At 39.0% G+C, this 14,284-nt stretch overlaps 1 protein-coding gene across 2 annotated transcripts in view; it reads left to right on the top strand.

Moving 5' to 3' along the window:
• Positions 1-14,284, top strand: part of KCNH1 (potassium voltage-gated channel subfamily H member 1) — a gene marked incomplete at both ends in the record, with an annotated part of 179,253 nt that overhangs the window by 48,582 nt on the left and 116,387 nt on the right. For both annotated transcript variants that reach the window (XM_084261532.1, XM_084261531.1), the window contains one exon: positions 4,201-4,630. In XM_084261532.1, coding sequence (XP_084117658.1) covers positions 4,201-4,630 — 430 coding nt within the window. The remainder of the gene's footprint in view (positions 1-4,200; positions 4,631-14,284) is intronic.

Genomic DNA, 14,284 nt, shown 5'->3' with positions numbered 1-14,284 from the left:
AAATGAACAGCATTGACTGGTTTTTATTAGTACAGCATCTAGGACTGCAGTGTCCACTGGTACTGTCCTTGGGGACCATAATGACTAATAATTACTCTACTTACAGACCTTATATTTTCATAACACGTCACAAAGAACTTTGCCACAGTCTCTTCTCTATTTATTTTTATGGATATGGAAGTAATGGCACAAATCTTATGCTGTTGGATGCAAAGCTAGAGCCAAAGCATGGGTATCTGGATCCTCTGTTTGGAAAGAAGATTGCGTACATGGCTGAGGTGTGAGGCAAGGGGTGCACTGGCAGTAGGTCACATCTTGCAGAAAACAAGGAGATACAAAAGAAAATCTGTGTGAATGTGTGCAGGATGCAGTGAATAGGTCTAATTGCTGACAAATTATACATGGAAATTTACTCTTGGCAGTATTTCATGGACAAACTTATGAAGCATTCTCTCTGAATGTAAAATCTGGGTCCTGCTTTCCTCGAGGGCTGAGGCTGGTTCTGTTTTTATGTTGTGTTTGAGGTGCAGTTCCGTTCTGCAAAGATTGCACAGGAGGAAAAGAAGGGGGAGTGCTTGTATCTGGTTGTTTTAAGGGGTTTTGACATTCAGGTTTGCTCCATCAGTGAATACAGACTTATTTCTTCTGACTGTCAGCGCTTTGAGTTTGCTTTTTGGTTTGTAGGGGACTCACTACAGATTCTTCCATTTTTATGCATCAGCCATTGCTGGCAATGAAAGTAAACCTGGCAACCTAGTAAATATTTGTCAGCAGCTATTTGTGGATGTCTGCAGTAGAATAATGTCATTAGTTGCTTCAAACAATCTGAAATACAAGTCTGTGCGAAATTCAGCATTTTCTGCCATGTTTGACTAAATAATGCATATCTAACTATGTGCTGCACGCAAGTTCTCTCTGTAACAAAATGTAGTAAAAATGTACTCTTTGTCTACCCTGGCCATGTAACAGACATCTTGGCTTCTGCTTACCCCCAGGGAGAGGCTTCTGTTGGATCGAGTCCTAAAAAGTGGAACTGTCTCTCAGTAAACCAGGTGCAAGGAGGACATTGTGAGATACTGCTTAGTCTTGTCCTTTCCCTGGCTGCCACACAGGTGTTCCTGGTGCTGATTCTTTGGAGCAGAGCATCTGAGGGTGCCTGTTTGGGATCCGTAGTGCAATTTTCAGCTCTTTATGAACCAAGGTTCAACTGTTTCCTTTGGGCAGATGGAGCTCTGGGTGTCTCTCAATCTGCCTCTCAAAGGTTATAGGAGTAGCAGAGCTAAGGGCGTGGGACATGCATCAGGAGGAGTAAATTGAGTTCAGACTCTTTGCGTGACATCTTGGAGCCATCTCTATGATAAAAGCATAAAATAATCTGCTCTGATAAGGGCATTAAAATGGACAGTAATCTAAAAGCACAGTTCTATTTTGGAAAGGAGTAATCTAAAAATGTCAATTTTGAATCCAGCAGATCTATTCCTGCAAGTATTAAAATATATTACTTGCTAAATTTAGTGAACAAAAAGTACTATTTTAAAGTCTTGGAGAATGATCTGAGTTTTTTTCCTACTGTATCATCTATGAAACAGTCTATTAAGTTTCTATTGTTTGTACCCATTTGAAATTCTGTCATTTAGAGATTTTTAAGAGGGTTATATGAATAATTATTTCCCTGAGCATTTCTTCCTCTTGATATTGATCCGTTTAGAATGGACAAATCCTTTCCTCCAAGGAAATCAAATAGAAAATACTGTTAATGCTGAGACTTTTTTTTTTTCCCCCTGAACTTTTAGAATCTTATTGGCAATGCAGTCAGGTGAAATATTGTGACTAACCTGAATATTAAATGCATCCTTTCAATGCAACCAAATCAAGCATTTATTCTCTGTAAATAATGGAAAGTTCTTTTTATACAAAACCCCCTAATTCTCTCTGCTTCTGGTCACAGTTTGGTAGAATCACTTTCTCTGAATTGATAGTTTTATCACATTTAAAATGTTTTTAGAAATTTTAACTTTGTGGATTTCACAGGGGAAAATTAGGATAACAGTACAATGATCACAAAATAAGTCTCTTCTGAAACTCTGAAAGCATATCAGTTTGCCTTAAATGTTTTAAATCTCATTTCAAATATTTTATTTTATACCCCCGCTTTTAACATCCATGTATTCATAATCCTTTACTTTTTTTTTAAATTAAGTGTTAACCAAGTTCCAAACTTTTAAATTCTTCTTTAATCGTTACTATCTTTGTCTTTGGTAGGACTCTTACTGACAGTGATGAAAGTTTTGCACTACTGTTTTTGAGGGGAAAAAAATTAAGTATTTAGAATCCTGGGATGGAGAAATTTCTTTTCTTGCTCTTGCTTGGAACTTGTGTGATTACAAAGATTGCCTTTGAGATGGAAGCGAAAAGCAGTGCATTGCTGGAGACCTCTCAAAATGTAAAACATGATTGTTTAGCTGTTAAATTTGTGAAGAGGAAAGGGAGAAATGGGCATTGGTCCTGAGGAAAAAGGCCAGAAGGCAGAGTTGTGATGTCAGAAGGTGAATATTTAGAATGAAGAGCCTGTGTGTGCTTGTCACTCAGGGAATTGCATGTCCAGTTTCTAAACTATGGTTATTGTGTTACAGGTTTTTTTTTGGTTATCCCCTTTGCTTTTCCTCTCCATACTGAGTATTCAGAGGTACCTGCTTCGGACCTGCTTTCCCTCCTATGGAAATGAAGGCCTTGTGTCTTCTGTGTCATATACTCCGAACTGGCATCAAGGCTTTGCCCCGTTTTTCAGAAAAAAAAAAAGCTGGGAATTGCATGAAAGGGAAATGGAAATTAACTTTTACACCGCAAAGGAATTTTCGCATCAGTGACTTGAAATGTCATGACATTGTCGTGACATGAATAGATCGCTTGGACTCTTCTAGATCTCTGCAAAAATCTCTGGTTTAAAGGAAGGAAGCTTTTTGTCTTTTGTTCATCCTTTTTACTCCCCTCCCCCTGGTTGTGTTAGATCTTGTCCAAATTCTTAATAGAAATTGATAGTGTGTTCCCAGGTAACAAATTACATCTCCCTCTGAAAATGAGTCATTATAATCATGACAAATTCATGAAATAAAGGGGAAATACATTGCTTCAGTCCTGGGGAACATGAGTCAATATGCTTTATGTAATTATTTAATAAAACATCTCTTTTAGTGCATTGAACCAGCCTAAGATACTGCAACAGTTGTATTTATGCAGGAATAAACAAACTTCCAGTAAAAGCTGGTGACCAGAAGTATGCAATTATGTATTTCCAGAAATACTCATTAAACCACTCTGCTTAAATTTTAATCAGACTTCTATGTATGAAACAGTCTTGATAAGAGGGAGTACAAAAAAAAAAAAAAAGGATAAAGGATTTTTATGAAAGGATATTCAGATCTTCTAGTGCCCGAAATGGCTTTGAATATTTTTTATTTAACTTCTCGTGCATGGAATTGCAAACCTCTCTAAAAGTTAAGAACACAACATCCTACATGCTGCCCTAATTCTATTTTATTTGAGCCTTATTAGTATCAGCACAGAAATACTGCACTGATAACAAAGCTGTCATAAAACATTAAGTACTTCCAGTATTTTTTTGGCCTTCCTTATTTATCTTCCTGGTGTATCTGAGTTAAATATTTCAGACTGTGCTTCATGAGAGACATGGAAAGCCATGTGTGACCCAGGATCACAATGAAGTCGGGAACAGCTGTAAGAGGTTCATGGTCTAGATGCTGGACTGAATTCAGAAGATGTCTAGTCATGTTCCTCTCAAGATTAAAAGTGTGTAGTTTAATGGTCAGTGACTTCCACATTTATTTTTAGGCAACCTAAAGTATCATCTGGATGGTTAGGTATGGTCTACTTGAAGAACTGGCTGTGCAATAAATAGCCTGTCTTTTGAAACCTTTACAAACGCATTGTAAACCTATTTAAACCACCTGGAAGGGGAATTCAGAGAGCAACCCACAAAACATTAGTGGATGAAGACAAGAGTGCATATATCCCTCCTTGAAAACGGTCCCTAACCTTTTCATGTTTCACAGTCTCTCCTTTCGGGTGTCATCCAATGACCATGTATTTGTGATCGATCACCTCGTGTCTTTGGCAACCGCAGTTATGAAGATTGCTGTTTTAATTTTAAATTCTAATAGTCACTGTGCTTTATCCTTCTAGGGCATCAGCAGCCTCTTCAGTTCACTTAAAGTGGTCAGGCTACTTCGGCTGGGTCGCGTAGCTCGGAAGTTGGACCACTACATTGAATACGGCGCAGCAGTCTTGGTCCTGCTGGTGTGTGTGTTTGGTCTGGCAGCGCACTGGTTGGCCTGCATTTGGTACAGCATAGGAGACTACGAAGTTATCGATGAGGATACAAACACGATCCGAACTGAGAGCTGGCTCTACCAGCTGGGGATGTCAATAGGAACACCTTACCGCTTTAACACGTCAGGCTTTGGAAAATGGGAAGGCGGACCAAGCAAAGACTCGGTCTACATCTCCTCATTGTATTTTACCATGACCAGCCTCACCAGTGTTGGATTTGGGAACATCGCTCCGACTACAGATGGGGAGAAGATCTTTGCTGTTGCTATGATGATGATTGGCTGTAAGTATTAGAGATTCTGTCTCACAGTCACAAAATGCCAGACAGCTGCATGTCATGAATACTGCTATCATAAGAACATCTGGAATTGTGTCAAATATTATCATACAGCTTAAAATATTTTTGGTGGAAACATAGTCATTACACACTTTCTTACTGATTAGTTTTAAAATCACAAATGGGAGTATTGCCGTGACTAGCAAAAATTCAGTCATTTTAGAAGCAAAGTTCTGTCCGTATCCTCTTGGAATGTGTAAAGCACATAGAATGTGTAAAGCCTGAAGCATTAAAATTAATGTGTCAGAGTCGGCAAAGACAACCTTTGTGCCTCCGCTTGGTATGGAGCAAAGTCTTTGTATGTCTGAGAGCTGTATATATTGGACAAGTAGGTCGGTGAGCCAGAGGAGGTCCAAGAGTATCTCATAACAGGGACAGAGCAGTAGCTCTCTAGAGGGAACAAACTCCATTCTGGGCTGAGCACACAGTCCAATCTTAAAGCAAACGGGATGGTACCGACCTTGGGCACCTCTGGCTCACATTTCCTTGTTGCAAGGGATTCATATTGCCAAGCTGTCCAGCTTTTGGCCATGCTGTATCACTTCAATGCTTGAACTGCACTCAAAGTGCCTTGAGAGGAGCTACTTGGAGTTAAGAACCATATGGAGGCTGCTGTTAAACTAGGTAATGCTTTTCTAGATAAGGGGGGAATTTTAACCAAAATAAGGGGAAAAAAATTCTACTTTATACATAGAAGAGCATATCATTATATATATATAGATATATAAAGAGAGAGAGAGAGAAAGAAGCTCCTGTACAGTAACATTTCTCCTAGAGGAGAAAAAAGCCAATCCTTACTAAGCTGAAAATTAAAGCCAAATATATAATGAAACACAATTAGCAGCACAGTGCTTGTTATGATAGAAACGTCAAGCTTTAATTCTGATGTGTGTGTCATTTTACAGCAGCACTGAAATAGCGTACTGAGATTACGTGTGCAGTGTTAAACAGGCTTGAAGGTTAGTGAGAAGAAGTATAAAGCATTCTTGATCACGTAGGGATTGGGATATTTTAGCTATGAAAATTATTAATTTTGTTCTATCTTTTTCCACTGCAAAGAGTTCCATCATCCTAATAAAACACCGGCATTGCAGAAGGAAAATTTATGTAGAACTTGGAGACAATTACACGTTTTCCTCTTGAGGACATGAGACTATGTAGCAGTGAGGTACAAAACAGGCTTCCAAACATATTTCCTGATGAAGGGACCTGTTTAATAGGATATATCTTGATCTTTGGATTATTGTTCATTGTGTTATGATATTAGCTAGACAAAAATAGCTAGTACTATTATTTAGTACTATGAGTAGTGAATAAACATAATCTTAATAAAATCATGAGTGTACTTGGGAATATTTTGGAGTTGTAGCTGCTCCAAACTCTTCATATGAAAATGTGGTGGAAAAAATATAATTTATGCAAGATTAATATTGATACATATCTGCTCTGAACTGTAAAATGAACTTTATTTTCAGAAAGCTATAAAAAAGTGGTTTTCTGGTGATTTTAAATCTCATGAAAAGAATCACATTTGAGGGAAACAATTTTGTTAGCATTTTGACTTCTGGAAGCTTATGTTTCTAACCCTATAAATGTCTGTGTATCTGAGCACCTTTATTCTGTGAACAACTAATGGGAAGCCATTAGGATTATTCACAGTGTGTGTTTGTGGGAATGACAACTAAGTAATCCAATCTCTGAGTTTACATCTCTGGTTCTTGTAAGGTCTTGACTGCTTTTAAGATGCTGAAGTTTTGAGCTGTGGACATTCCTCAGGATGTAGAACTTCATTTATGGCAGACATTCTTCCACCATAAAATTTTATGTTAAAGTAACACTACTTTGCCTGTAGAATTTAGCTCTCAAACATTGATCTGAGCTTGAACTAGGGCTGTTTCATAGCAATTTTGTCTGATGTGCTGAGAATCTGAAAAGTACCTAGCAAGTGTACAGGTGATAGATAGGGAGGGTTAAAGACCTTTCCTGGCTAAAGCTTTTGTTTATCACTCAGAAAAATTTGTATTTGTCCCCAGCCATGTAACATGCTTGTTATAAGCTGAGCTCCTTGCTTGTAGTACTGTCAGTGGCTGTGTGTTCCTGTTACAGTCCTCCATATGCAGGTGCCAGAACACATAGATCTGCGCATGGGATAGACAGGTGCTGTGGATGTCCAAAGCATCAGAAATAAGCAATTTCAAACCAGTTCTGCTAATGTGTTACTACTACCCACTAGGAGAAGGAAAAAAGGGTACATGATTTCTTGTTTATACTTTGCCATTAACACTGCATTTATTTTAGCATCTATCTAGTGATGCATTCTTAAAAGCTACCGCTATCTTTCAGCAGCACAGGGAACGGCATTTATTGTGCAGAGAATGAGAAATTAGGCAGAGAGAGACTAATGGTTTGGCTATCTAAAACTCCAGTTGAAGAGAGGTGGGATTTTCTGAGTCCAACCTCAAACATATTTTCCCACTATTAACTGCTCCTTTAACAGCTGTCTTAATTTATCTTGGTTTTGAAGTGACTAGGTATAGTCTGGGCAAAAAGGCATACCTGTATGGTTATATACAGTCCAGTGAAATAAGTAAAGTAATTTTACAACCTTTTCTCTATGACCTGGAAAAAATGCTGTCACTTTTTATTTGAGGATGGTATCGCTTTTGTTTAGTTGAGTAAGACAGTGTTAGTAAGATCAGTTTTGAGATTCCAGAAGTGCCAATATAGTGTCATAAAAAAAAAAAAAGGAGTATTTGTGGACAAATGTATACCATCCTGCATTAATATTTTAGTCATTCCAGAAAAATTTACTTCAAATAGGCTGAAAATTTTTAATAGGAGGCTAATTTTTTTTCCCCTTGGGCCAATTAACCTCCTGTGAATAAATAGTAAGACTTCATTAGCCTGATGGATACACATTTAGATGAGCAGAAAGAAAAGAACATTTCCTTCTCTTTGTGTGTTTTATCCTCCACTCTTTTTGAGGAGCAGTAAGCGCTGTGTCAAAACACTAGTGGCTCATTAAACAATACTCTGGCCAGCTAAGCCCAGGGACACAAGATGGCCTTTGAAATTTTGATCTTCTCTTTATTTGTAAAATAAATTAAATTTTCTTGAAATGGTGATGGTGGTCAACCTGTGCGAAGTTGTCAGAGCCCCCCACCTTCCTGGCATGGGCTGTGGGTGTAGCAGCCCTACAGTAAATTGGGGTGCAGGTCCCACTCCAGTGCATGGTAAGCACTTGCCTCCCACTGCTGGCTGACCGAGAAACTACAGCAACGGCGCTCGCTTGTCCCTGGATCCATTTTAGAGCCAAGGTACTGCCTTTGCACCCTCCCTCTGGTTTCTGGCGTCCGTGGCCTTGACTTCAGTTTGCCCTGTGATCAAATGCAGCCGTGGTTTGGTAGGGGCACTCAAGAACCGCTTCCCTGGAGTGCAGATGTTGGCATCAAGTGGAGGGAAAGTGATACTTTACTTCTAAAAGTATGAATTTTTCCTACTCAGTGAACTTAAGAATAAATAAATTTTATATGTGTATACACACACGCTCATCCACATGTCCGTATGTACATAGCATCTGTGTATACATATACAGCGACTGCACACGTATCACAATGCTTAAAAGAAGAAAAAGAATGCATGAGGCTTCTTCTTTGATATTCTATGATTATTTTTAACAGAATGGATATGATTGTGCCAAGTTCTTGTATCTCTGGGGAGGACTGGACATGGTGCATGCTACCCTGAGGAGCATTGCCAGGTGGCGCAGTTTTGCAAGACTTAGTTTTTAGTATTGGTTTGGTTTATTTACCAGCTGAGTATCTTGAATAGTTTCTGGGGAGGAGAAGTCATGAATAGCAGCAATACTTTTTTTCTTTGATCCTGAAGTGTTGTCTGTTGAGCCTCTCTGTTTCAGGAGAGAAACAGCTGTGTAAACAAGTGATTTTAAGGCACATATTGCTGTCTTCTCCACTGGCAAACTGACTTAAAGGATGTTTGTGGCAGAAGGGCTCAGAATATTACAGGTGTTTGAAAGTGTAAGAAGTTCACATTTAATGTCCTTCCATGTGTGTTTAATATGCTTATGCATAGAGAGATGGAATTAATACTCTCTAATTACATTTCATCTTCTGTAAGATAAAATTCGGTTTTCCGTGCTGCTCAGCCACTGATACACCCATTTCTGCTCACTGCTTATTTCCTCTGTAAAGGTGATCCTGTGGCAGAATATGTGTTATGTTAACTCTTTGTGTACCTGTTGACCACTAGTAATATTACTTTGCTATAATGTAAGATAGCTGTTTAAAAAAGTAGGCAATACCATTTAGTTTTGTTTTTTATTCAGTCTTTCATTATGGTAAATAATAATTCCATAACTTTTAATTAAAAATTTAGAGATATGTTAGTGAAACTAACATGGGCCGGTGGGAATTTTGGCTGAGTAATAAGTTGTTGGCCTAGTAATAAGTTTAAGGTGTGTGAGCTTGTGGAAGGAAGGATGGGTAAGTCATGTCAGCAGCACACAGCCACTGGGAATGGATATTTAGGTGAACAAACTGCCTGCAAGTACTGCCTGTGGGGCTGGCTGTCTTTACACATGGGACAAAGAATAAGAAAGCATGGCTTGGTCTCAGCAGCCCTGTTCTCTGCTTTGAGGCCACCTTCTGCAGGGAGGTGTTCTTGTGCTCAAATGCAATGGCAGCACCGCTGTCCCACTGACCTCATTGTGGCTTCTCAGGGAGAAAGTGTTCTACTCTTGGTTATTTTCACATAGGTAGGATAAACCCCTTATTAGATTTGTGAGGAACTGCAGCATGCTCATCATGTCATCCTGGGGATCTATGGCCCGTTGGCCAGCACTGCCAAAGGGGGATGTGGGTAGGTGAAAAAATATTCCTGGTTCTTGATTGCAAATTATGTGCATCTGTTTAGGAAGAAGAAATTATTTTAAAATAGAGATGAAGTATCAAGTGGCTGGTCTTAAGTATTTCTGAAGGCCCGATGCTTCTGATAAGATATGCAATTCATATTACCATGTAACTGGTTTTCCTGAACATATGGTAAATTATGGTTTCCTAAAGCAAATTGTCTTAACATCTGTCAGTGAACTGACCTGCATGCTTTTGCCTCATTGTATTTATTGAGTGTGAGTGTATATATAGAGAGAAGTCAGTGTTACTACTGGAAGTAAAAGCAATTAACTCCTCAACTTTGTTTTAAATGAATCAAAACATATTTGCTTATCCCTTTTCACAGATGGCCACTAAATTGCTAATTAATAGAGAATATGCCTACAGACAGATCTTTCAGGAGGCTGATGTTACATGAAAACAGGTCTAAAACCACCTCCTGGTTCTGTGGAAAGATATATATTATTCCTTTTTTAATACTTGGGGGAAAAAAAAGGTGCTATTTCAATTTTTAGGTTCTTCCCTGTGGAGATGTATGCCTTGAAATAACTGTTCTCGTATATTTTGTTCCGTGAAGCTGTCAGGTCGGGCTGCGTATGGTTTATTTTTCCTCAGCAGTAGCAGAAACCTGAGGACTTTCATTTGCGGTTTTCATATCTGGGCACTGTGTCAGCAATCCCCTTGCTGTGCAGGTGGAGCAGGGATGAACAGTTCTAAAATTGCTTTGCATTTTCCAGCCTTAACATACCATAATACTGATGGATGCTTGCCTCTCTGGATTTTGGGAAACTGAGCAAAAATCCGTCATTTTGGGAGACTTTTGTTAGTGTACTCAGTCACATTGAAGGATCCTAAGCTTTCGGTGCCTGTTCATGCTAAATTCTCCTTGTTAGGTGGGAGCTATCTGGAACTACTTGGCTTGACTCATCCAAAGTACGAAGGTCACTGAGGAAAAGGCACATGTTTGAATGCTAAACTAAATCATAAATTCTCCCGTGAATGCAATAATTAGACCAGATAGTGAGAGGGATTGTGGAAAAAGAACAAAACTAGGAGTTAAAAGGTCAGGCTTGAGGACACACATGCTCACATACTGTAATAAATGTTCAGTCACTGAGTTCGTTAATCAAAACAGACCAGAGACCAAAACCACTTATCCTTACTGGTTGTACACAGCAGAAGCATCATGCAGTCCTGCAGCACTTCAGCTGTTGTCTCTGATTAAGGTAGACACAAGTCTGAGAATTGTGGAGTAGCTCTCTCGGCTTCCTCTGTGAATAGCGTATTTCTCATCAGGCATAAAAACCAGGAATGAGGATAACATTAAGTAAATTTGAAAACATAATTAGGTAGTTTTATTTACAGCGCTGTAGCTGAGAGGAACAGAAACCCTCACTAATACTGTGATCATCCCTCTGAACTATAAGGATATCTTGGTGGCTGGTATTAGGACACACAGGTCCGCGTTGCCCTTTCAGAGTCCCACAGAGGTTTATTCCCCTCTGGGGGACCCCCAATAGAGCAGGAAGTGTTCAGAGGCTCTTGTGAACAGGGATATCTAGAAACTGATGAAAACTAGACTCGTGTTACCAAAATACCTGAACAAGGAACAGATGCATTGCAGCATCATGTTGGATGGTGCTCCTGAGGCATGATTTTCCCTGCATAATGCAATTCATCAGTTGTTAGAGCAGATGGATGTGGCCGTGCTGTGTGTGTACTTCCCAAACCTGTATCTAATCACAAGAGAAATATGTGTACCCATAGTACCCCTTTTAGGGGGTGGGGGCAGGGGCATGTTCAAATTGCTTTTGCTGGAAGTTGGTGGCCTTGAAGCTGAGAGCTGGCTGCTGAGTGCTGGCTAAGTTTGCTGACAGTATCTTCTGGGGCTGAGCTTCAAACCCAAACCAGCTTTTTCTGTACTCATGGTTATTTCAAGTGACATGTTTTGATCTGGGGATGTTCTGGGAAAGGAAAAAGTAACCTTGTCTTACAAAAGTGGTTTCTTGGATACCTGCTTTTTGTCACTAACTCTGGCAGGATGATGAAAATCTCTTGGATGCCACAGACTTCTTGCTAGTCACTGAGGTTGTGGTTGGCATGCTTTCCATACAGCTGATAGTTTTGCATTGCTTTTCGTTCTCATCTATTTTAGCCACCAGCAAAACTACTCAAGCTAGTAATTTCTAATTTAAAGACCTGGATTTTACTTTTTTTTAATAAGAAGGGACAGTCTTTACAGATCTGTTTCCTCACTCCTTTGTGTTGTGCTTTATTTCTTCTTGTTTGAAGCTAGTAATGATGTTTGAGGAGCCAATGTGGTGTTGCTATAATTGTTAAGCAACTGTTTGGGATTTCTGGATGTTATTTTTCTTGGATGCTTTGTCTGTTAGCATGAACCACAAGAAGTGTCATGCATATGTTTCTCAGCTATGCCAAGTCTCAGCAAAGATGTAGGGCCAGCAGAAAATCTGGACAGAGTTACTCTGAAGGTTAGAAGGAGTGTTTGGCTATTAGGACAAAATTTGGTCTGGTTGTCTCAATGTGAAAATAGCTCAATTTTTCATGTTAAGAATAAAGAATGAGTAAAAAAATAAAAGAGTAAAACCCAAACGCTCAAATAAACAGCAGCAAAAAACCCCACCTACCAAAACCTCAAAGTTATTGTAATTTAAAAATAAAAACAACAAAAAAAATCAAACAAACCCAAAAGAAAAATGTATAGACAACGTTGGTTTAGGCTATATAAACATTCCTTCAGCCAGTTGAGCCCTAAGGGGTGCAATTTCAGCGAAGTGCATCGCTACCTCTCATCAGCAAGCATGAGACTGCACCAGGTCATGGTGCCATTTTCAGACCCACAGATGAGCCAGAGTGTTTGGCCTGTACAGAGTTACATCATTGATATTCAGTGCAGACAGGGCATCCTGGAGAGATGCAGTCAGTGCTGACAGACTTCACAGCATAGCAAGCTACAAACCCTGAGCTGCAATTCTTAACAGTTGCCTCCTCTTTGGATAAGGGTGTCCAAGGCCTGCAGATTTTTTTTAAGAACTGCTTCTACTGGAACATAAACCACTGGTGTCAAAGCCAGTGAAAAAGGGCAAATTTTAGGTGACATGTATGTAAATAGTGAACTCCTACAAAAATCATTGTATCCAGGCTAAGATGGAGTGGAAGGTTTTTTTCAGGTTCACAACAACAGTGCTAATGTGATAAATCTGCCTGAGCTAACGACTGTGGCTATATGAGGAGTGGGCCATTCGTATGGGGTTACTCATCTCCTCACCACAACACACTTCAGTATTTATAGAAGTGAGAAAATGGTTCTTGTTAGCATATTGATGTGGTAGTATCTTTTCTGGGCTGGTTTGGGGAAATGTAAGCTAACTCCATGTGAGATGTTACCTCTTACTATGCAAAAGCACATAGGATTTATTCTTTTTCTTGTTATTTAAAGTGTCTATGACTGGATTAAAACTAGATTAAATTATTGCTATTAAATTTCCTGCAAAATGCAGTTTGCAGATGGCAAGGATAGGTTGCCCATGTACTTCTAATTTGAGGGGGGGGGCGAAGATAAAAATTCATGTATATCTGCTTGATAAATCATATCATGATGTGTCATCTTGTCTTAAGAACTTAAAAAATTTCAGGCTGTGTTTTGGCCTAGTGGCTCTAGGGATCAACCCTTCCTCAGAATATACTAGAACTTAATTGCTAGAATAGTCCCAGGAAATTTTACTCCAAATCGTTGTCTCTATCACACAGTGAAGTGAGGTTTTTGTGAAAAATTTTAATTCTCAAGGTTCTTCCAATCTGTTGTCTCCTGCAGAGCTTAACCTTGCTCTTCAAGACACTGGACAACTTTTGAAAGGCCTGTAAATGCAAATGGAAAATAAATAGTTCTGTTTGACAGGAGAGAAGATGAAAGCTATAAGGTGTTAATGGTTTGAGTTTTTTTGACTCATGCTACAGTAATGCTTTAGATAATTTCCTTTTTTATCTTTGTTTCTACCTTTTTACCTTGAATTATTTAATAGTAATGAGGAAGATAAAATAAATAGGTGTCCCAGCTGTCAGTTTCTCTCTTTTTCACCTGATGTCTTTCATATCATATGCTTATTAGTGCAGAATTTTGCTTTCTTTAGGCCATTTCAAATTTTTCTTCCTATAAGTAGAATTAAAACCAAAATGTGCTGGCTCTTTCAAACTTCCATCAGAATATGCAATCAATTTGTTTTGAATTCTGAAGGAATATCATTAACTCAAGTTAGAGAGGGAAGTGCCTGATGGATCCAGAACATGGACTGAGAAGGCAGAAGAGCATAAAAGAAAGACTATTTCAGGCAGGTGAGCCAGGAGGTAATATACGAGACGAGTGCTTTGTTCCCTATGAAAAAAACCCCCAAACTTCAAGAATCTGCAAGAGACGTGTTTTGACATACAGGACAGAAAACCTGGGGGGTTGGTTTATAAATTTATTCTTAAATTACTGAAGCACACAAGTGTAATGTAGAAGACCATGATTTGTATTGTCAGAATTTTATTCTGGATTCCCACGTGTGAAATTAGCCAAATACCTACAGTCCACAAACTATGACAGATGTTTCTTTCTCTTTGGAGTCCTGGGAGGCCTTTCCTTAACCAGAAACACTGTTTCTGAAGGATAGAAATCCTGGGCAAGGAT

This window comes from Gallinula chloropus (genome assembly GCF_964237585.1).
Source record: "Gallinula chloropus genome assembly, chromosome: 3".
In the NCBI taxonomy this organism is placed as follows: Eukaryota; Metazoa; Chordata; class Aves; order Gruiformes; family Rallidae; genus Gallinula; species Gallinula chloropus.
Note: the sequence above shows the minus strand (reverse complement) of the source record. Positions and strands in the feature narration are given on the sequence as shown.